Genomic DNA, 25,256 nt, shown 5'->3' with positions numbered 1-25,256 from the left:
CATATCAAAGAACCCCAAGGATTCAATTTTTGTTATTATCAAACTAAGTTTAATTTTAGACCCTTTGGACCTTAATGTATACCAATTTGGAAACGGGACCAAAAATTAAGAATCTACATACACAGTTAGATTAGGCATATCAAAGAACCCCAATCATTCAATTTTTGATGAAATCAAACAAAGTTAAGTTTTGGACCCTTTGGGCCCCTTATTCCCAAACTGTTGAGACCAAAACTCCCAAAATCAATCCCAACCTTCCTTTTGGGTTCATAAACCTTGTGTTTAAAATTCATTGATTTCTATTTACTTAAACTAAAGTTATAGTGCGAAAACCAAGAAAATGCTTATTTGGGCCCTTTTTTGGCCCCTAAATCCTAAACAGTTAGAACCAAAACTTACCAAATCAATCCTAACCTTCCTTTTATGGTCATAAACCTTGTATTTAAATTTCATAGACTTCTATTCACTTAAACTAAAGTTATAGTGCAAAAACCAAAAGTATTCGGATGACGACGACGACGCCAACGTGATACCAATATACAACCAGTTCTTCAGGATTTTGAAATTGAATGTGTTTCCGAAAAGAAAATCTTTCACTGAGTGAGCTAGTCCAAAATAAAACCGTGAAACCAGTATGGTCTAACTAAGTTTAGTGATAGCCATATGAACTTTTGGCGGCTATAGTTTTTAACTTTTAAGTAATTTGATATCTGGTGGAGAGTTGTCTCATTAGCTACCATATAAAATATTCTTATTTTTATATATGAATTTCTTATGAACTAATAGAGATTTCCTGATTACCTGTTAACTGTGTATGCTAACAAATTTTTAATGGGAGCTAACTCTGCACACCCTAATGAAAAGATTTATTGTTTTATATCTCAGTTTATAAAGTAGCGTAAAGCTAAGCAACAATTTTCCCGTAATAGATTCTAAGATTCCATTTTGTTTTGTTTAAATAATGTTAAATTAGTGTACCACTTGTATCATTTGCACTGATTTTATTATATACAATGTATTGTCATGATTGTGTACAAACTGGTCCAAATTTCAATGTACATATAAAAGATCATTGGTCAGAGATGGGTCCGATTACTTTCAATGTAATTGATTAAATTACAATTACTTTGTCATTTGTACGATTAAATTAAATTAATGATTACATCATTTCTGAAAGTGTCTGATTAAATTAATGATTACATTGGCAAAGTAATCATGATTACATTACATCTGATTACAATGAATTAAAAAAAAACATTTTGCATGATGTGAATGAATAAACGTTTAATATATAACTATAGCATTTTTTAGAAAGTATTGTGTTTTCTATATTATAAAATGATAACTTCAAACTTCATCTATTTAATAAACCTCAAAAGTTCACTTCATACATACATGAACATTGTGTCACTGGTATGTCGACCCATCAAACTTTATCATCATTAATCTCTGATTATTATTTTGACTTCAATTGAATATAGCTTTATAAAAAGCATTTGCTGTTTGACTTCTGACCTATTTTAGACTTTAATTTATATTTGTTTCAAGGTGCAGTTTATGGGAGTTAAAATATGGATGAAATAAAGTGACCAGTTTAATCAAATAGTAAACAAAATACAAGTGCTAAAAATCATTGCATTTTACATGTCCAGTCCAAATACATACAAAAAATTGCTTATTTTGAACAAGATATTTGTTTTTTAAATTTTTAATAAATTTTGTGCTAATTAGATAAATGATCACATGTCTGATTTATCTTTTACCATATATTGTCCTACAGCTTTACTCAGTTGGTAATTGCAATAAAAACAAACCTTAATTGGTTTCCTACCTGTCAATTTGAAGTTGACAAAAATCACAACATTAACAAAGGTTATAATTAAGGGTTAAAGAAAAGTATTACTTGAATATGACAAATTATTGATAAATTATTATCAAATATATATGTACATCTTTAAATTGTGAATGTATGTACAATATCTTTCACTTAGGCCAGAAACATAAAATTGTATTATATGCCTCTTTTTAGGCTATTGATCATTGTTGATGACTTTTAAATACTGTAACAGTTTATGTTTTACTGAAGTATACAAACCAATTGTCATGCTTTATAAAAAAAAAACTATCTTTAACATGTTCAATATAAATTGAATAAGAATAACAAACAGTTTCCGTTATTGAACATAAACACAGTTTAAGAATTTTTTTCATTGTAATCAGAATGTAATCATAAAGTAATCAGGATTACAGGGTATTTTGAAAAGTAATTGATTAAATTAAATTACATGTAATCAGATTTTTGGCTGATTAATGATTACAATGATTACTTGAAAAATTGTAATCAATTACAGCTGATTAACAATTACAATTACAATTACCCCAACTCTGTCATTGGTTAAGGTTGTCTTATATGAATGTTTTCCAATTTAGTCATACTGAACCATAACCATGTAAATTTTGCTCAATGTTGAAGGCCGTAATGTGACTGGTAGTTGTATACATTTTTGTACATTCTTGTTCTTCATATAAAAAAGATGTGGTATTATTGCCAATGAGACAACTATCCACAAAAAACCAAAATGACACAAACATTAACAACTTTAGGTAACCGTACGGCCTTCAACAATGAGCAAAGCCCAAACCGCAAAGTCAGCTATAAAAGGCCCCAATAAGACAATGTAACAATGTGTAAAACAGTCTGTTTGATAGATAATGTATTTTCGTTGATAGTTTCTGAAAATATTAATGCCTCATCGCCTTGTTTTTATACGAAATAATTACCTGACTCGATCTCCATTGATATCTAATACATTCTGTTGGAGGTGTGCTTTAACAGCTGGAAGGGGACAGGAGTCCTGCATGGCACAGAGGTTGTCATAGTGACTGTCAAAATCAACAGCCCCTCTGTGGCGTATCTGTACACTCTCAATCATTCTGCTGGTTCTTCTTTAGTCACCTTAAATAGAAATTAGAAATCTCTTTACCGATAGAAATATTTTATGAACATTTATTTAAAGTATTTCTCATACTTTTTTTTAACACTGAATTCAATAAATGGTCTCTTTACCAATGGGAGACAACTCTCTTTTTTTTTTCTCTCTCTACTATGGATTTATTTTTTTTGACAGAGAATCCTTATTAGGGAAAAAACAACAGCAAAACTTGGCACATCAAACATCAAGGATGGCTTAAATTCATGACTCAGTGAAATGTGTGTCACTTTTCAAACATGGAAACAGCTACATTTGTATTTTCCTAGTAAAGAGATTTGAAATTAAAAGCTACCTCCAAACAAAACAATCAAGTTTGTCAAGAATTTTTTTTTTTTTTTTGGCAAATTGATCAGAGTGACATATGGACCATAATTTGGTATTCGGCCTTTGGTTTCTTTTTGTATCCTTTTTTATAAGTTCTAAAATTTTAACTTTTATTTTGTGGGTTGTGTTGGTGTTAGAATAGTATGAATGGAACAATTGAGTTTTTCGAGAAAAAATTAATACATTTTGATTCACCGTTTACGTGACATGAAACCAAACAGGAAACCAATCTTTATTTTCTTTATTTTGCACAATATAATTCAAAAGGCATAAATAAACACCATTACTAGTGTTACTTGCTTCATGTTAATATTTAAAATCTATTTTCAATATTATATTAAAGTTTTTTTTAAACCTGACAGGAAACCATAAGAAACCGAAAGCATTTTTTTAGTTTTATTTTATTGCAAAATCTGCTTAAAATAATCTGAACAGAATACTTTTTCTTAAAATCTATCTTAAATGTAACAGTATTATAAAACTCCTAAATATGTGCTTGTTTTGAAAACAATTAGTACAATTTATTCAGAATTTTCCATATTTTCTCCATTGATACAGGATACCATAATCGTTGTATCTTGATGTTTAAGCCAAAAAAAAATGCATTTATATTTGGCTTTGATATTCCAGTTATATACAATTTATTCCAAATCATTGGCAATGTAACATTCTTTAAATCCAGTAAAGAAAAAAACTTTTAACTTGGAATTAAAATCTTTAAAATAGGCACAATGTGATACTTGTGACCTGTACACCATCTACATGGTTTCCACATTTTAACCTACTTTAGTGGGCTAAAATCAATAAAGTACTTCCTTTCAAGTCATGCATGGTAAAAGTTTACTTCTCCTTTGACAAGTTTATTGCGTTTCTGATAAGTGTTTGCAGAACATGAATAAAAAATATTAATTAAAAACTGTGACAGGATTCCAACTTTGTACATTCTAAGTGTAACGGTATATTAACATGTATTTGTTATTAAATTATATTTATTCACCTCAAATATCCAGTAATATTTACTGCTGAAGTTAAATCAATCCAACGAGCATTGGTACAATGATAAGAGACGTAATTTCGATTGATTTTTCCAAGGACTCTTCACGTCATTATCGGGAAACGAAGTGTGTTCTAACGTCTGTCAAATATGAAATCGATTTTGTCAAGTCATTGGGCATTTATTTTCACACAGGATCGTATGTAACATTATGCACATAGGAAAAATAACAGACCACCGACGCAATCTCTTTGACAATTGTATTTTCCTCTTTTAAACAAGACGAAACAAGTCTACAGATTATGTTTGCTAACATCCCGTTGGAAACAAAAACAATGTTTAGACCTAGTATTTCGTACATCCGGCCGTAATGGCGTTATCACATGTTAGTCACGTGTTTCACGTATGACCGGAAATGGTTAGAACTTAAGGACAAAAACAATTTTAATAAATAACTGGACTTCTGTTTCGTGTGAAATGTAACGCATAACGACAACGTAATTTTCTTACTTAATTATTACGAAGATCAAAACAAGAATGTAAATCATCTCGGATTTACCTGTTTGAACATCTCGCGAGAGTTCATATTTGCATATTGTTTTTAAGAATTCTATTACAACAAAGCAGATTACATCATCTAAAAATTGCGTTACAAAATCGGACTCAAAAATCACACCACTGTTCTTACATCTGCTACATAAATACTTATAGTTCTCGGCATTTTCTTCTCACTATTCTTTATATTGGTCGATGTTCTTTGTTATTTGAAAGCAAAAGTTACAAATTTGCCGGTGACGATTATCTATAAATCAGTCAGCGTTATGCTCTTCGGAAGCAATAAGTAACGCGAGAAACGACACAAAAATACGGTTGTAGAATCTTTGAAATTCGTATATTTTAATTTTTTTTCTAGGGAAGAGTAGCATACACTTGTATGTTGATAAAAATAATGGCATCTTTAGATGTAGTTGCAACTTTTCTTACAGTAATTCACATTTTATCACTTTTCTATAGTTATAGGAAACGGAGCCCAATAGCAAATTATGGTCCATATACATGAACACATATTTCTTGTACCAAACAAGATTAATTATGAAATATTTACCATTATTTAAACATATATACATGTATGAATAATCTATTCAAATGATGCATATTAAACAACTGAACAGAAATAGGGACAGGTTGGTAAGAGTTGATAAAGGTAAGTGTTGTCATAAACTCTCGATTTTTTTTAAATTTAAAAAACTCTATTGCAAACACTGGATGTACAAAAGACCTTATCGTTATGTGTCTTCCATTCCGTAAAATTTGAATTCATGATACAAAATATCAGACGCCACAAAAGAAAAGTTATTGTTGTATGACGTCAATAGTTGAACGGGGACTGATTCTTTTATCTATCAAGACAGATTTCCAAATAGCTATAAGGTGTATACCAATGGTGCAATCAGGCTTTAAAATTGAGGACATTTTTCTGATGATTGTAAATGTGATTTTATGGACTGAAATAGCATGGGATGAGGGGTATATACATTGTTGCTTTAAGTGGTATACCCTTCCAGTTTATCATGCTGTGTCATGTAATTATTTTTAGATTATTAAACTTTTTTATTCCCATGTACATGATGTAGTCGCCCCATCAATGCAAAAAAAATATAACAGCCTTCCAACATTTGTCTAAGACTTCATAATTATTTTAACAAAAGATGTGGAAAACATGTAAATGACATTGTCGATACACCTGTCAAGTTGTTTTTAGTCTATAATATATAGACTGTATGAGGGAGGTAGGGGGTCCTGATCCTGAAATCCTGAATTTTAATAAATTTAAACATGTTGAATCCTGACATCCTGAGTTTCGAAAAAAAGAATTCCCTAATCTTGAAAGGGGTTAATCTCGAAAACCTGAGTTTAAAAACACCTGATCCTGAAGTCCCGATAATGGTCCTATCCCCCTCATAAATAATAAATGTATTTACGATTTTGGTATTTAGCTGTATTTTGCCTCCGAATGACCTTTTGTCACCTCCGAATAACCTTTTGACGTCACGCAACAATCACTTTTTAGTTTTGACGTCACACAACAATCACTTTTTAGTTGTGACGTCAAATGTTTTGAATTATGAAGTCAAACGTTACGGGAACCTGTGTGATGTTATGTAATGGCGGACAAATTTGCATACAAGTGTAAATACGTCTATTTATAATACTTAAAAGAGGGTTGTACATGTATGATGTATGTTGACTTTTGTTGTAAGCTTTTTAAAACATTTTGTATACTTCATGTAATTGCAAGAAAACTATTGAATGCACACATATTATATTTTCTTTATAACTTTGTCTATTAGAGTATAAATACAAAGACAGTTACAAACATTGAAAAATTGCAAAATCAAAACAAAACATGCCGGTACTCGTCCCAGTTTTGCAAGATCTAACAGAACATTTCGGAGATTGGCATGCTATGCGCAGATTTTAGCCATTTTCCGACATTTACAAAGTGGTTCTTCTGATATTTTATAACAAGACTTCGTGACAAGACAGATAATTTACCATTCATCACAAATAACAGAAGTTTTTCGCTTTCAAAATAAAAGGTTAGTGGCGCTGATTATTAGTTTACATCCCAGAATCCATTGTAACTTCCATAACCATCTGACGTCACTTCCGATACAACAAGCACGTTCGTCTAGAAAATTCTCACAAAATCGAAAATAGATCTTTTGAGAAGGAAGTATCATTGCTAAAAGACTAAAAAGAAACGAAGAAACATAATTTAGTAGGTAAATTAAGCAATAAATATCTAGTAAAAGTTCCGTAGTGGTTGCTTTTTTAGGCAGAATGACAAATTTGAAGAAAAGCTTGATTTTAGCAACAAAAAGGGGGGATGAAATATATTAGCTACCATTGTTCAAGATTTTAGTATGACACTAATAATCTATTATCAAAAGTTGAAGATTTAATCATGTTTTCATTCAGTTGCCAGTGTTAGTTGATGTATATTCTTACATACAAGTAGTCACACGCCCATCTGCCTGAAGCCTTTAATTCTTTATCTACAATACACCTTACTGCTATTTGTCCGCCATTACTGGATATCACACAGGTTCCCGTAAAATTTGACGTCATTAAACAAAATATCTGACGCACAATGGCAATTTGATTGTTGAATGTGTCAAAAGTTCAAGCGCCCGGGTCAGCTGGGATTAGCAATAAGGTGTATGTCAATGTATGAATACACCTTATCGTTATTTGTCCGCCTGTACTGGACATCAGTCATCACACATGTTCCCATTATATTTTGACGTCATAAATCAAAAGATCTGACGCCACAATGGAAAAGTCATTGTTGTAATTTGATGCAAAAGTTCATGAAGCGGGACAGCTTTTCAGGTCAGCAATGGTTAGACGGAAATAGCAAGAAGTTGTTAACACGCACCATAGTACACCTGAGTCCCACACATGATACCTGGACCTCCCAAAGGTTCCCATAAATTTTTGACGTAACAAAAGAATTTTTAATATCTAATGTTGCAATGTAAAAGTGGTTGTATGACGCCAATAGTTCAGGTAGCACAGATTCTTGCCATACTTGGGTCAAGCAGCAAAGATTTCCAAATAGCAATAAGGTATATTGTTTAACTACATGTAGTAGACAAGTTTTGATGTGATTTTTTGAATGAACTACCCTGGTTATAAACCTGGGTTGATTTGTAGAAAGTGCATCTAAAAAAAATATTCTGTGAAGATATATGCTTTGAGATGCTATTTAATTGAGGGAACAAGCACTGGTGAGGTGAATGATTATGGTTTTTTTTCATCTTTATATTCATTATTCCTTATTAAAAGCATAACACAGATGATCATAACAGAAACAAATTATGTATTACAATATCTAATAAAAATCAGGAGAAAGACACAATAACTTGAAATTATTAAAACACGCAAAAACATATTCTCTTTTGGTATTTAGCTTAATTTGCCTCTGAATGACCTTAGAACTTTTCAGAATAACATTCTGACGTCTAACAACAATCACTTTTTAATTGTGATGTAAAAAAAAATTAAATTGTGATGTCAAAGTTTACGGGAACCTGTGTGCTTTTAAGAATGGCGGACACATTTGCATAAATAAAGGCAACAGTAGTATACTGCTGTTCGAATGGACAAATAACAAAATTGAGTAACAAACTAAAACTGAGGGAAAAGCATCAGACAAAATCCCAGAAGAATAACAATGAAAATGCCTATGTCATTTTCATTTTATTCCATTATTTACAGAAAGTTGTAACTATTTTCTTTTAAGACTATATAAAATTTTGAGAATTTTTATTAAGTCTGAAACAATTTTTTACTATTCTGGGGCATCGGACTAGTGGCTAACCGTGCAGACTGCGGCTACATGTATATGTGTTACTATAGAATCTATGAACCTCTGGGTAGAGGAACAACAAACAAATTTTTATGTTTAACCTAATCTCTGGCAATATTGGAGTTATGTCAGCAGTTTATTGAACTGACTTTTACGATTCACATCAATGTATTTCATTTCAGACTGAAAATTTAGTCAGAAAATATGGTAAAAGAAACTGGGTACTACGATCTTTTGGGAGTGAAGCCTACTTCAACGCCAGATGAAATCAAGAAAGCTTACAGAAAATTAGCCCTGAAATTTCATCCAGATAAAAATCCAAATGAAGGAGAAAAGGTATAATCAAAGGCTAAATATAAAAATAAAGAAATGTTAAAATTTAGAATAAAAAATGGGGAATGTCATGAATGTTTCAAAGAGACAACATCGACGATAGAGCAGACAACAGCAGAGGGTTACAAACAGGTCTTCAATTGTCAACTATCCATAGACCAAAAGAACAAAGAGGCAAATATCCACCCGAGTTAAAATTACATGGATGTAAATTAAGTTACTGTGAAGCCTTCAATAGTGAGACAAAAATTCAACATGATAATGAATGTATATATTATTATTATATGATAAGAAACTCAGGGTTTAAGCTAGGATTTTGAGGCCTTTAGTCACTTTTGCGCACCATTAAAATCAACCCTTTTTTGTGTAACAGCAAGGAACCAAGGATTTATGTTACTAGCTTCAGTTTTGACTTTGTCAGATTTAAAGGACTTGTAGGCATGACTGGCAGTCAGTATTGTATGATTTGACTGTATTGGCCCTTATTATGAAAGATTTTGACATGGGATATTGAAACTTAGTTCACAATTTCTCTTCAGTTTGTTCCAGAGGACATTCCTGAACAACACAAGTTCGATTCATTTTTTTTTAATCAAGGAATTACATTAGAAATTAACTTGCAATTATTTTATCACTGCATAATCATTATCCTTACAAATCGTCTAAATCGATATTTGGAAATCATTTCTATTAAGTTGGAACTGTATAAAATCCTTTTTGGAACGAGTATAAATGAGGTTGTAAACAAATCAAAAATAGATAACGTTTTCTACTTTCGGTTTGAAAATGAAACGAAAACGGGAAGTGACACGTGTATAGTAAATTCAAAACGAGTCCGGATTCATCAGGAAATTATAATTTTTCGGTTTTAATTCCTTTAGTTAGAGATTATTTTTGTCTTTGTTTAATTGCTTCTAAATGGTTTCGTATTTTACATTTTTTTCATCAGGGTCTATAAATAGTTATAGGACTACTTCCACGCATGCGTAGCTCACAGTACAGGAAGCACCTGTTAAACTCGTGAAGACAATTTGAACTGAAAATAAAAGTTCTATATAATATTTTTTGAAAGGAAATAGACGATAGTTTTTTATGGCAATTAATTAATATCAATTGTGACGAAAATGCATTCAGATGACGAATTCTACGACAAACGAACTTCAAATTGTGATCGTTTGAGAAATAATGAAAATCAAATGCGAACTGTCCGGGGTAACAAATTATTTCGATCAAATGACGAAATTATACTCCTGGTTGTTGAATTGCTAACTGACTCATCTTCCTGGGGAAATAATTATAATGGCCAATTATGAGGTTTATTAATAATTAACTGATTAGTGACCCATCGGATGGCGGAAAGCAGATTAGTTGTAATCACAACTTATTACACCTGTTGAAAATGTTAATTACCTGGGGGTCATAAACTTGTCAAAAACACATAGACATGTAGATTTATGGTATTTTAATGAGAAAATATTTTTACACTTTCAATTTTAAGTGACGAAATTGATTTGAAAAACTTTCGTCAATTCGAAAACTCTTTCGTAAAATTCAAAAGTGACGAGCGCTAGCAAAATCACTGAGTAACTACAGACTAATTGATTTTAACTGTGTTTTAATATTATACATAAATACATATAATGCTAAGAGTAAAGAGTCATTATATAACAAGTTTTCTTATTCAAAAGTATATACTTTGAAGGTTTCAGTGGTATTTTTAAACATTGTGTATTGTTAAACATGTATATTTTTTTGTGTGCCAGTGGATGTTAGCAACCATTGATCAATTTATATTTACTTTGTAGTTCAAAGCAATCAGTCAGGCATATGAAGTATTATCAGACGTTAAAAAACGTGAAACCTACGACAGGGGTGGCGAGGAAGCTATTAAAGGGGGTGGCCATGGAGCCGATTTCCACAACCCCATGGATATATTTGATATGTTCTTTGGCGGTGGTGGAAGACAAAGGGGACCAAAGAAAGGCAAAGATGTTGTTCATCAATTGAAAGTGTCGCTAGAAGATTTATACAATGGTGCAACACGAAAATTAGCTTTACAGAAAAATGTTATATGTGGTAAATGTGAAGGTAAGACGTTAACTCCCTATTTAGTCAAGATAGAAAATGTTATGGCATTAGTTATCTCCCCTTTTAAGGAAAAATGTTAAATTGTCCACATTAACAGAATTAAGATACAACACGAGTTGGCTCTTATTAGTTCAAGCAAACTGATAAATGTAGAAAATATGAAGTTGACTGCTTGCTTTTTAAACATATTTTTTTATTCAATTTATACATTAATCTTTACTTTTAAACAAACAATTAGCCAGATTTTAAGATGGACCGATATGTGAAGATATAGATCCCCCTGATAGAGATATAATTAATAATGCACAGATTGGTCTTTCTTGAGCATTTCTACTCTTTCAAGTGTAACCCCATTTTGCTTGACATATACATTTTGAAAGCACATATGAATATTTAATTCTCCCAACCATAGAAAAAATCAGATTTCCTTATTCTTTGATGGCATAAATGTTCAACACGACATTTGGGATCGTTCAAAGATTATAAACTGAAAATTATCTCCCCTTAACATAATTTTTTTTTCAATTCTTAACAGGTCGTGGAGGTAAAGAAGGAGCTGTAGGAAAGTGTCGTATTTGCAAAGGAACAGGGATGCAGGTCAGAATACACCAACTGGCTCCCGGTATGGTACAACAGATACAGACTGTTTGTTCTGAGTGTCGAGGGGAAGGAGAGAGTATTGATCCCAAACATATGTGTAAACATTGTAATGGTAAAAAGGTCACGAGAGAAAGAAAAATTCTGGAAGTTCATATAGACAAAGGTAAAGATTTGTGACAGCTTTCATTTCATTGACAAACTTTATTTTCAATATTTAACTTAACTTTTACCTCACTTGTGTATTTTTCAAATATTTTAATTACATTAATTTGTTGTGTAGCTGAATAATTTTGTCATCAGAAGTTATTTTTCCTGAAAATTTAGATGAATTGCTAATACATCACTTTCAATTTATGCTTTGCATTGGCAAAAGCTAATTTTGTCTGGTATCTAACCAGTCTACTATTGACAAAGGGAAGTAATACATTTTAAAAGTTTGTAATAATAGAATCAAATTGGTAATTGGCAAATGGACTATTGCATTTGACTTTAATTTTAGGAATGAAAGATGGAGAAAATATCCGCTTCACTGGCGACGGTGACCAAGAGCCAGGGATAGAAGCAGGGGACATAATCATTGTGCTAGATGAAAAAGAACATGACAGGTTCCAGCGGCAAGACCTTGACCTTATTACCGAAATGGAAATCGAATTAGTGGAAGCTTTATGTGGATTTCAAAAAACTATACAAACACTAGACGATAGAACATTAGTTATTACAAGTCTTCCTGGTAAGAACATATGAATAAAATGGGAGTGTATTTCTGGATAAATTAATTAAGAAATAATTCATGGGGGCTTGAATATATCGTGAAATTACCACAGGTTGGCCCTTTATGACAAATATTTTACCCTGAGCGATAGCGAGGGGTAAAATATCGGCATAAAGGATCACCCCTTGGTAAAATCACGATATATTCAAGCCCCCATGAATTATTTCGATTCTAATAGGACAAATACAGCAATTCTTTTGGTTCGAAGCGCTCTAGGTGACGCACTTTTAGATTGGCGCTAAAGAACAGAGCAAAAAGAATTAGTGACATGCTCAAACTATTTACAATAACATATTTAGATAGATTTTGATGAATTTTAATGATAATTTACTTATATCTATAATACTAAAATTACGAGGTCCAATTTGTCAGCCGTCATCATGTGAAAACGACGAATCAAAGAATTCAACTTTATATCAGTGTTCTCCCCAGGCCCTTAAAGGACCACGGGCCCGCGATGTATAAATTTCTACCGCGGTGGTATCGTTCTTGCCGCGATGTATAATTTTTCTCCGTGGTGCTAAAGTTTTCGGTAAAAAAATCGTATTAAAATCGGTAAAGTTTTGAATGACTTCAACTTTCAGTCAGGTGTAAAATTTTACATGAAAATTGACCAGTTCTAACCAGTTTAATCCAGTATTGACAAGTAGATTGTTTACACCACGTGATCGATTTACCTGTTGAGGTTAACCTTGATGATTGGATTAATTGATGTACATGATTTTTTGTGTTTTAATTAATTAAGAGATCATAATTTTAATAACAGACTTGTGAGGGACAAGCAAGCATTTTTTAATGAACTATATTACGTCAGTCTTTAGTCAAAAAATTTGCCTGTTTAAAATTAATTGTGGAGTTATTTCCCCTGATTTTTCTTATTACAAATAATTGCTCCTCACATATAATTTCTCATTGAAAATAAAAATAAAGTACAAATTGAATGCAAAATTATATTAAAATGTAATATTCAGGATGAAAACTTTCTTACAACATACCAACAAAAATGTTTTGCAAATTATTTTTTAGAATCATACCTTTATTGATTCAAAGACATATTGTAATAAATGGGTAGTTTTTTCAAAAAAGAAATTACGTGTGAATACCTTGAAACAGCCAAACTAACACAGGATTTAAGCTATGAATTAATTAACTTAACGAAGAGATGATATTTTAAAGCAATCTTCATGACTGAAATAATGTGTTAACTATAGAAAAAAGATGTTTTGTTTATTACAATCAGGTCATAAACTATGGAAAATATTTTTAACTTACTGAAGGTTCTGTATCAAAATTTGATCTTGTTCAAAGTTCATAGCTATATGTATGGTGAAATCTAACATAGGGAATATGTAGTGTAACTACAAGTATCGGGACAAAATGGCTTGATCAAAATATAAGAAGTGACTTTAGTTTAAAGACTAATTGTGCTTTCTTTTATTTATTCTTCAAAGATATTAAAACTGTTTATTGATTTACTTTTTCTTCCAATAATTTCCTGACCCAAAAACCATACAACCCAGTACCACAGACAGTAAACAAAACAAAGGCAAAAAGGTTGTGACAAAAACTAACAAGAAAAAAATAAGCGACGCAACGCGACACAAAATATTGTAAAATTCATTTTGTCACGCGTCACCCTGGTGCTATCCAAAAATCCTGGGGAGAACACTGTTTATATGCAACTTATATAGTACAAAGGTGTAGATTAAAAATTACACCACTCCAGGCCCTTTTGTTTTCCATTAATATTGCCAATAATTAAGAAGTTCCGGGTCAAGTCCGATACCGATACCAATAGTATAATCACCTGTTACTTATTACCTTATCTGTACGTTCCGCATCTGACAGGGGCACCACCAAACAGTGTATACAGGCGATTGATATGCTATATATACGGGACATAATCACAGGGTTGACACTATTAAATTGTCAAATTGTTACCTATTGTAGTATTTTAATCAGTAAGACTTTCTAAGATAACGATACGAATACTAAAAAATCTGGACTAAAAATAAGGCGTATAGGTACAGTTTTCAATTTGTTAGCCGGCATGAGTTACGTAAAACAGCGAATCAAAGAATTCAACTTAATTTATAACTTATATAGGACAATACTGTTGATTAAAAAATACTCCATTCCAGGACCTTTTGTTTTCCAAATAATAAGTATTTATCATGACCAATAATTGATTAGTTCCAGTTCGACGGGTTCAAACAGAAAGATTTGAAAGCAGAGAAAACTGTGTATCTTATAATCGGCATGATTTTATCAGATGACCATGCTAATACTATAGTAAGGCTTGCGCATAGTTATATACTTTAATTCAGTCACGGACCCGCGATGTCACGGGTGATTTCTAGTATATATATATATGTCTTCTATGCATAAAAAATTGGCTTATACCACATCAAGTTAGCATCGTTTGTTTACATTTCCTTGTTGTGATGATTTTCGGTATCAGAAGCGTGTATTTTCCCGTAAAATGCTTAAATTATAACATCATCATTCTATGCCGTCGGGTACTTCACTCATAAAAAAAAATATATGACGTGGGTGTACGATCGGAACAGCCAATGCAATATTATATATTCATATTTTACCACGAGTGTGTACTCAAAGTGTTTGAAGGACGTCATGTTAGAATTAAGAATAGAATATTTTTGGATGATTTTATACTTAGATTATAAAGATCTCATTAAAAATGTCAGATATTAAATTTTAGGTGGTCTCAGTATTATAGGGTAAAATGATGAGTTTGTAAGTTTGGTGCTCTCATGGGGCAGGTCCACTCGATTCAAATCTTATTTCACTACTGGAAACAGGACAACTTTCTTTATAAATATTAAAGTTTCATGTTACAGATATGAAAAAGAGGGGGAAAGATACCAGTGGGACATTCAAACTCATAAGTCGAAAATATAATCTTGACAACCCCATGGCTAAAAAAATTAACAACTATAGTACACAAAACACAACATATAAATCTAAAACTGAGCAACACAAACCCCAAAAAAAATTCAGGAGGTGATCTCGTGCTATGCAAGGTTAAGCTGATCATTTGAGTAACATTACAAAATTTTGACTTTTCAGGTGACGTTATCAAAGACAAAGAAATCAAATGTGTCATGAACGAAGGTATGCCAATTAAACGTGATCCATTCGAAAAAGGACGATTAGTAATTAAATTCAAAGTGAAATTTCCAGAGAACAATTTCTTACCAGCAGACAAATTGACACAACTGGACAGTTTACTTCCTCCTAGAAAAGAGGTCATAATTCCTGACGATGCCGAAGAACATGACCTTGAGGATTATAATCCACGCGATCGTAGACGTAGCAGACAAAGAAATGCACATGACGAAGATGATGACGATGAAATGGGACCAGGAGGACAGCGAGTGCAGTGCGCATCGCATTAGAATCATAAACTAAAAAATCATTTATATTCAAGGCTAATTCATATGCATATGAAAGTTTTGAAAACATTTTTACATAAATTTCATGAATTTTGTGATGATTTTTATAATCTTGTCATATTTTCCAATATTTATAAAGAAAATCAAATAACTTCTATATGACAGCCATTATTTAACAGAACATGTATGGTGTACTTAAGTCAGTATAGAAAACTTCCTTTACAAGAAACTAATTTATAAATTTTGTTGATGTTACTAAGGCCAAAATATATATACCTGTTTTGTTCCCAGCTAAGGCCAAAAAAATATATATGTCTGTTTCCTGCTTCCAAGTCAAATAAATCGGGGTCGGTAGGTCGGGATTTTTTTTTTTTTTTTTTTTTTTTTTTTTTTTTTGCACTCCCTGTTAGATTTGCAGTCAGTTAAATGTCATGTCTGGTTAGGGTCCTGTACCCCAAAATGATTTAATCTCTTTTAAAGAAGCTTTAATTGAATAATCCTCGCAGTGCTGACATTTTTTAAACCTTAGTTGTAGCACATTTGAGCTGGGAGCAGCCATTTTGATTGTTTGGGCATAGTAAGATACGGATCTGGACCGGACCGGAAACGTTTTTTTTCCGGAATTGAATAAAAAATTCTAGGCTCGGCGGGTTTGAGTCAGGGTCGGTCAGGAAACAGGAAACATACATATATTTTTTTTGGGCCTAATCACAATCATATGCACATGTTTGATTCTCAAATCGTAAAATCTTAGTGCCTTGACAAAATGAGAAAAAGCATTAACTCTACATTTATGAATCCTATTTCCTCTAGTTTACCCAGTCAGATTTGTTATACCCAAAAACTCCAACAACGTATAATATATTTTTAGAAATGGAGGTAGAAAACAGACATATATATTTATGCATTTTGGCCTAAAGGCTGTTCCAGAAAAATTCTTAGGAGGTCTTTGGAGGCACTTCAATGCTGCAATGAAAAGATTTATTTGGGGTCTAAATAAAATTGCGCAATTAGTATGTAGTTCAATGTTATGGGTGTTGGGGCTTTTTTGCACCAGCTATTTAAATTTTTGATCAAATTTATTTTCCACATAGAAAATGGATATTTCATGTCTTTTCATAACTTTTTTTGACAAGTTGAAAATACATGTGTTCAATGGAAAACTCAAATCATTGTGTTGTTTGGTATTTTTTTTTTTTTTTCTTAAGTCATACAACAAAAGATGGTCTGTGGTTATTGAAAAAAATAACAACTTATCCAAAAATTCAAATTTAGACAAAAAAAATATTCAGTTCGTGAATTAACAACACTGATAATTTAACTCATATTCATAAGCTAGGCACATTCACGAATGTGTTATTCTATCACTGGTTGAATATTTTCTATATTTGAATTCATTGATTTGTCATTTTATAACTATTGTGGTGCATGCATAGGAATTCATGATCATTCACTGTGGATTCATTATTTTTCACTGGATATCACTTTTTGTGGAGTTTATGAACCAGAAATTCAAATATTCAACAAATCACAAATTTTTAACAAGAAGACTTTGGGAAAACCATGAAATTTAATTTGTAAGAGCTTAAAATGTTCTGACATGTCAACATGTAAATTAAGTCTTTAAATGTTATAATTTATTGATGTCAAGGCTATAACTTTTGTTCATTTTTTGTGATTGATGGAAAACTAACACCTGTTTTAAGGTTTGTGTTTTGACATATGGTTGTCATGTGTGACGTTTGGTTGCTGTCTCATTGGTTATACTGTGGAATCATATTCGTGGATATTTGATTTCTTAATATTGCCAAAATCTGTATACAAAGCCTATTGAAAATATGAACATTTGTTGAATATTCTAATTCGTGGTTCACCTGTAACCACAAACCCAAGAAAATTGCAAGTACTGTATATATGTGTTTTAAGTTCTTTTAATGAAAGTATAAAAGTATCTTGTGTCTCTATAAAATTAATACATCTAGAAACTTTGTCTTTGAATTGAGACAAAAGATGTATTGTGAATTGTTTTTTTTTGTCTGTATTTGTAAATGAATTCAGTGGCTTTTTTGTTTGTACTTTAACCAGAAATTTAAGGTGGTACCTAACACTACAGGGAGACAACTCTGTAAAATCAGCATAATGTTTTAATTATGTTGTTTTGATAAGGGAATATTAAGCTTCTCAATGATCAAAATAAGTGTTTGTCAAGCTGCTATATAACCAGTGTAATTTTTCTGATAAAATGGTTGGTTCAAAATTTTTGAATTTTTTATATTTTTGTCAAAGGGCTCAAATTAAATACTTTGTCAAAATTTTAAGAAAATTAAATGAGCCAAATTTCTTTTAGTTAAAGTATTGGGTACCACCTTAAGTGTTCAACAAAGTTCAAATTTTCTACATGGAAAAAAAACCATGAAAATAAGTACATTGAATTACAATATTGTATTTTCTTAATCATATGGCTCAATGGACCATGGACAATAACATGAATAAGCTAAATCCATAATATTGTTTATACTACTGTTGATTCATTAATATTTGTTGGATACCAATTTTCCTGGATCTCTTGGATACAGGGGAACTACAATTTAAATGTTCAACGAAATACAAATTTTCAACAGCAGAGTATAGTAACTTTGCCAAAACCATGAAATCAAATATCTATGCATATGCAAAAATTAAATATCTATGAATATGCAAAAATAAAATATCTATGAACATGCAAAAATTAAATATTTATGAATATGGAAGTTTTCATCAATCCATAAAAATTGGTACCCACGAAAATAAATGAATCCACAGTAATTTATTGACATTCGTAATCTCTGTAATCAAGACACTATAGTCTATATAAATGTAAATGTCATGAATTCAAATTGAGACTGCAGTGACCTGTTTTATCTTTTTTGATGCTGTGATTCAATCTGTATATTTATCATGTTGAAAATGAAACATTGTAATTGTTATGTGTTTTATATTATTCTACAATTAAATGTGGATTCTTGCATGAATTATGTTGTAGATGTCGATTAAAGTGAGATAGTGTGGATTCATTATTATTCGTTGGACACCAATTTCCCTAGATTTCATGGGTTCAGGTGAACCACAAAATTAAAAACTAATAATAAAATTCCCATTGGCTTGTAAGCAGAGACTTCAGTGTAACCATGAAATTAAATATCCGCAAACATCTAAGTTTGACTTAATCTACAAAAGTTGGTACCAACGAAAATAAATGAATTTACAGTATGCATTGACAAAGGATATTAAACCAGTAAAAAACTTGTCTGGTCTCTAAACATGGTAAAGTGCTGTGTTTACTAGACCCAAGTGTCTAATAAAATTTTAACGATCTTTTTTGTTATATTTTATGTCCAGTTTACAAGCCTGGCAAAAATGAAGTCTTAAGTTATTGCAAGTTGCATTTCCTCCAAAAAAGAGTCTTTTATCATCATTTCTACCAGCTGAGTGTTTTTCAAAGCTTTTTGAATCACCTAATTCAAATCTGGTTGACAACTTTTTATCCAGTTATCAAATCACAGTATGACTTCCCATGATCTGTAAACCAATTCATTTCCTCTCTAATTTTCTACCAGACTGGTTCCCTGTCCTTTATCTGTTTGACTCTTAATTGACAAGGATTGTTGGATATCCAGGAAAGATATGCCTTTCTCTTCAGGTAATCCAGCTTCATGGTCAAGAAAAAAAACAGGTGTGCACATGCTGAATTCTTTACTATCCATTGATATTATGTTCATAATCAATCACATAAACTTAACATGAATCATGATCTAAGGACAGGTCAGAAAACCAAACATATTCATGTACACGTAAAAATCATTCAATACACTAAATAAAGTTTACCTATTGCTTATAGTTTCTAAGAAACAGACTTAACCAAGAACACTAAACATTGACCATAAAAATGAGGTCAAGGTCAGATGAACCATGCCAGACAGACATGTACACTTTACAATCAATCTGCATTTAATATAGGTGACCTATTGCTTAGGTATCTAAGAATCAAACATAACCATGGAACACTGAGTAATGAACCCTGAAAATGAGGTAAAGTTAAAATAAAACCTACGAGATTGACATGTATATCATAAAATATTTTATGAGGTCAAGGTGAGATGACACCTGCCAATTGAACATATTCACCCTTACAATCATTTCATACACCTATTGCATATACATGTAGTATAAGAAAAACAGCCTAAACCATTGAACCATGAAAAGGAGGTCCAGATCAGATGAAAGTTGCCAGTTGGACATATACACCTAACAATCCTTCCATACACCAAATTTACAAGATCTATTGCTTATAGAATCTGAGATTAGAACTTGAAACACCAAAACTTAACCTTGTTCACTGATACATGAAATGGGGTCGAGTGAAAACTGTCTGACGGGCCGGTATGCACATACCAAATATAATTATTCAGTGTTGCTCATAATAAGAGAAAGATTAACATTAAAAAAAATCTTCCAACTTTTTTTTCAAGTAGTCACTGAACCATGAAAATGAGGTCAAGGACAATGGACATGTGACAGACAGAACTTTGTAACATGAGGCATCTATAAACTAAGTATGAAGCATCCACGTATTTCTCCTTAAATATGTAGCTTTTAAGAAGTTGGTTAACACCACCGCTGGAGCACTATCCCTATGTCGAGCTTTCTGCAACTGAAGTTGCAGGCTCGACAAAAACTGGCCTGATTTTCTCTTTCTATAGTAGTTTTCAAGATAATAGACAAAACTTGCACCATACCCCCATGTTGGCCTTGTTTGCTGGCAGACAGAAGTTTTTTTAAATTTTGCCCAGTAGTTTCTGAAAAGATTTATGTAAAAATTAACAATGGTGGACGTCAAAGGACGATAGATGTCTTTATGACATGTGATGAGAAATGCTCACTTGGTTATTGGGTCAGGTGAGCTTTAAATGCATAACAACTCAAGGAGTTGAGATAGAAATTCAGAAACTCTACAATTCATGTGGGTTAGACATGTTAGATGTTTAAATCACTTTAATTCATGTGGATTAAATATTTAAAAAAAAAACACACTTAGACTCTTGTATATATTGAATTTTAAACAACAGTGTATATATGCTGAAAGGTCTCGCCTGTTTTACTTATCATTGAATTTATGTTGAAACTCTGTAACACAGAAGTATTCCATAACCTTAACATTATCCAGGTCAGATGATTTGGACTAGAACAACATATAAACATTGCATGCATCATGGCCAGACACAAAATATTGTTGTACATGTATTTGAAAAATACACCAAATCACAACAACAGTGCACACGCTGAAATGTCTCGCCTTCTTTACTAATCATAGATATTATGTTGATAGACCAAATATAAAGCTTTATTACAACTGTCACATAAACTCAACATTAACCAAGAAAACAAAACATTGGTCAGATGAACCATGCCAGGCTGAAATGTACAGCTAACAATTTTTCAATTCAACAAATATAGTTGACTTATTGCTTATAAATTCAGAAAAACAGACCAAAACACAAGAACTTAACACTAAGCAATAAGCCTTGAAAATGAGGTCAAGGTCAAATAAAACCTGCGTAACAGACATATAGATCATAAAATATTTCCACCATCAAATATAGTTGACCTAATGCATTAAGTATTAGAAAAATAGACCAGAACTCAAAAACTTAACTTTGACCACTGAACCATGAAAATGAGGTCAAGGTCAGATGACACCTGTCAGCTAGACATGTTAACCTTACAATCATTCCATACAACAATTATAGAAGACCTATTGCATATAGTATAAATAAACAGACCAAAACAAAAAAACTTAACTATAACCACTGCATCATGAAAATGAGGTCAAGGTCAGATGACACCTGCCAGTTGGACATGTACACCTTACAGTCCTTCCATACACCGAATATACTAGACCTATTGCTTATATTATCTGAGATATGGACTTGACCACCAAAACTTAACCTTGTTCAGTGATTCATGAATTGAGGTCGAGGTCAAGTGAAAACTGTCTGACGGGCATGAGGACCTTGCAAGGTACGCACATACCAAATATAGTTATCCAATTACTTATAATAAGAGAGAATTTAACATTACAAAAAATCTGACCTTTTTTTTCAAGTGGTCACTGAACCATGGAAATGAGGCCAAGGACATTGGACATGTGAATCTGCATGTGACTGACGGAAAGTTCGTAACATGAGACATCTACATACAAAGTATGAAGCATCCAGGTCTTCTACCTTCTAAATTATAAAGCTTTTAAGAAGTAAGCTAACGCCGCCGCCGTATCACTATCCCTATGTCGAGCTTTCTGCAACAAAAGTTGCAGGCTCGACAAAAACGTAACATTGACCAATGAACCGTGAAAATGAGTCCAAGGTCAAATAAAACCAGCCAGAGTGACATCTACTACTTACAATCATTTCATACACAACATATAATTGACCTGTAGCATCTGAGGCTCTGAGCAACTGACCTTTAGAAACAATTAACTTTAACCTTGATCCCTGATCTGAAATGATGTCAAGGTAGAGTGAACTCTTTCTGACAAACAAGTATGCAATATACAATGAACCAAATATACATTGTACTTCCTGTAATTATTCTACTAATCATAATAAGTGATAAATTCACATGACAATTTTTTTTTAACATTTGCTGAACCAAAAAAATGAGGCTAAGGAATGCAACAGACATAGAAGGTATCCGCATACAGGTCTTCTACCTTCAAAATGATCAATTAAAGATTTATACAAATAGTTCAGTTACTGTGGGTTCATTTATTTTATACCAATTTTCGTTGATAAAGGAAAAATTGCATTTTCGTCGATAATCGATTTCATGGTTTTGCCAAGGCCTGTATTTATGCCAATAGAAGATTTGTACTTCGTTCAGCATTTAATTTCGTGGTTTACCTTTACAAACGAAGTCCACGAAAAATCCACAGTCTATGACAGTATGCAACCGCTGCCATTAGATAGAAATACCCATGTCTCGCATACTGTGATTTTCGCCTCAGGCATGACAAAAACACTTCACTGACTTGTGTGGATTCAATTTAGAAATGCACTGCAATTAATTCATTCCAGCCTGTCCATGGTATAAATTCCATTTAGTTAATATTATTAGGGCCGGATCCAGCCATTTCAAATAGAGGGGAAGGGGGATCCTAACCCAAGACAAAAAGGGGGGATTCCAACACTACATGTCCCCATTCAAATGCATTGATTATCCAAAAATTGGGGGGGGGGGGGGGGGGGGGATCCAACCGACGGACCGGCCTCCCTCTGGATCCGCGCCTGATTATCAATTCAATATTATGAATATACATATCTAGTCATTTAAAAAGATAAAACAAACACAACAAAAAATATGATATTTATTTGAACACAAGAGTGCACACGCTGAAATGTCTCGCCTTCTGTGCTTATCATTGATATCATGTTGATAGTCCCAAGAATAAACCTTTATTACAACTGTCACATAAACTTAACATAAATTAAGATAACTAAACAAAGACTAATGAACCTTGAAAATGAGGTCAAGGTCAGATGAACCATGCCAGGAAGACATGTACAGCTAACAATGCTTCTATACAACATATATAGTTGACCTATTACTTATAGTTTAAGAAAAAACACAAAAACTTAACACTGTGCAATGAACCGTGAAAATGAGGTGACAGTCAAATAAAACCTGCACGACTGACATAAAGATCATAAAATATTTCCATACACAAAATATAGTTGACCTATGGCATATAGTATTAGATAAAAAGACCAAATCTCAAAAACTTTACTTTGACCACTGAACCATGAAAATGAGGTCAAGGTCACATGACATCTGCCCGCTAGACATGTACCTCTTACAATCATTCCGTACAACAAATATAGTAGACCTGTTGAATTTAGTATGAGAAAAACACAAAAACACAAAAACTCAACTATAACCACTGAACCAAGAAAATGAGGTCAAGGTCAGATGACACTTGTCAGTTGGACATGTACACCTTACAGTCCTTACATACACCGAATATACTAGCCCTATTGCTTATGGTAACTGAGATATGGACTTGACCACCAAAACTTAACCTTGTTCACTGATCCATGAAATGAGGTCGAGGTCAAGTGAAAACTGTCTGACAGACGCGAGGACCTTGCAAGGTACGAACATATCAAATATAGTTATCATATTACTTATAATAAGAGAGAATTCAACATTACAAAAAAACTGAACTTTTTTTTCAAGTGGTCACTGAACCATGAAAATGAGGTCAAGGACATTGGACATGTGACTGACGAAAATTTCGTAACATGAGGCATCTATATACAAAGTATGAAGCATCCAGGTCTTCCACCTTCTAAAATATAAAGCTTTTAAGAGGTGAGCTAACACCGCCGCCGCCGCCGGATCACTATCCCTAGGTCGAGCTTTCTGCAACAAAAGTTGCAGACTCGACAAAAAACCATGGACAATGAAAGAATAAGCAAACTAGTTGTTAAAATAAATATGCATTTTTTTCTTTAAAAGAATTACGAACAAAACAAATAATTAGTATTAATTCTTTGCAAAACATTGACAAACATGCATATGCATGATTAAAAGTGTGTTGTAACTTGTAACTTCTTATATGTAAGTGTGTGATATCATGTATGTTTCTGTAATTGATAGTTGTTCTTTGGTTTTGTGTGCTTTGTCATGTGTTTTTCCTAAACTTTTGTTTTTATGTGTTTTTTCAAATCTGTATTTTCATTTGGTTCTATAAGTGTGTGATGTCATGGTGTTCTGTAAGTGTGTGACGTCATGTTGCTTTGTCAGTGAGTGTTGTCATATTGTTCTATCAGTATGAGTGGTCATGTGGTTCTGTCAGTATGAGTGGTCATGTGGTTCTGTCAGTATGAGTGGTCATGTGGTTCTGTCAGTATGAGTGGTCATGTGGTTCTGTCAGTATGAGTGGTCATGTGGTTCTGTCAGTATGAGTGGTCATGTGGTTCTGTCAGTATGAGTGGTCATGTGGTTCTGTCAGTATGAGTGGTCATGTGGTTCTGTCAGTATGAGTGGTCATGTGGTTCTGTAAGTGTGTGTGTGGTCATGGTGTTCTGTCAGTATGTGTTGTCATATTGTTCTGTCAGTGTTTGTGGTCATGTGGTTCTGTAATTTTGTATGGTAATGTGGTTCTGTCGCCATGTGATGTCATGTGCACCTGACAGCGTGTTGTTATGTGGTTCTCTAATTGAGTATTTTCATGTGGTCCTCTAAGTTTGTGTTGTCCTGTGGTTCTGTAATTTTGTAAGGTAATGTGGTTTTGTAAGTGTGTGATGTCATGTGGTTCTGTCAT

At 32.5% G+C, this 25,256-nt stretch overlaps 2 protein-coding genes across 4 annotated transcripts in view; one reads left to right on the top strand and one right to left on the bottom strand.

The window, feature by feature from the left end:
• Positions 1-6,984, bottom strand: part of LOC134718953 (centrosomal protein of 78 kDa-like) — a 68,934-nt gene extending 61,950 nt beyond the window's left edge. Inside the window, exons 1-2 of the mRNA XM_063581824.1 lie at positions 6,868-6,984; positions 2,782-2,956 (exon numbers count right to left, since the gene is read on the bottom strand). Coding sequence (XP_063437894.1) covers positions 2,782-2,933 — 152 coding nt within the window. The 5' untranslated portion in view covers positions 2,934-2,956; positions 6,868-6,984. The remainder of the gene's footprint in view (positions 1-2,781; positions 2,957-6,867) is intronic.
• On the top strand, positions 6,744-19,249 carry LOC134718954 (dnaJ homolog subfamily A member 1-like). Of its 3 annotated transcripts, none has more exons than XM_063581827.1 (6): positions 6,744-6,911; positions 8,869-9,022; positions 10,825-11,107; positions 11,643-11,870; positions 12,207-12,437; positions 15,570-19,249. In XM_063581827.1, the coding sequence occupies exons 2-6, from the start codon at positions 8,891-8,893 to the stop codon at positions 15,896-15,898; spliced, it is 1,203 nt and encodes a 400-aa protein (XP_063437897.1). In that variant the 5' UTR covers positions 6,744-6,911; positions 8,869-8,890; the 3' UTR covers positions 15,899-19,249. The 3 variants fall into 3 exon arrangements, with proteins under 3 accessions (XP_063437897.1, XP_063437896.1, XP_063437895.1); XM_063581826.1 differs by lacking the exon at positions 6,744-6,911 and adding an exon at positions 6,940-7,097; XM_063581825.1 differs by lacking the exon at positions 6,744-6,911 and adding an exon at positions 6,953-7,093.
• The last annotated feature ends 6,007 nt before the right edge of the window (positions 19,250-25,256 follow it).

Source organism: Mytilus trossulus, chromosome 5 (assembly GCF_036588685.1).
Source record: "Mytilus trossulus isolate FHL-02 chromosome 5, PNRI_Mtr1.1.1.hap1, whole genome shotgun sequence".
NCBI classification, from domain to species: domain Eukaryota; kingdom Metazoa; phylum Mollusca; class Bivalvia; order Mytilida; family Mytilidae; genus Mytilus; species Mytilus trossulus.
The sequence above is the reverse complement of the archived record's forward strand: the minus strand, read 5'-3'. Positions and strand labels throughout refer to the sequence as shown.

What these genes read in the sequence shown, in the direction of transcription:
- LOC134718954 (XM_063581827.1), top strand. Translation starts at nt 8,891, where the DNA reads ATGGTAAAAGAAACTGGGTACTACGATCTTTTGGGAGTGAAGCCTACT. An exon ending in GGAAGTTCATATAGACAAAG is followed by an intron (nt 11,871 to 12,206) that starts GTAAAGATTTGT and finishes CTTTAATTTTAG; the next exon opens with GAATGAAAGATGGAGAAAAT. An exon ending in AGTTATTACAAGTCTTCCTG is followed by an intron (nt 12,438 to 15,569) that starts GTAAGAACATAT and finishes TTGACTTTTCAG; the next exon opens with GTGACGTTATCAAAGACAAA.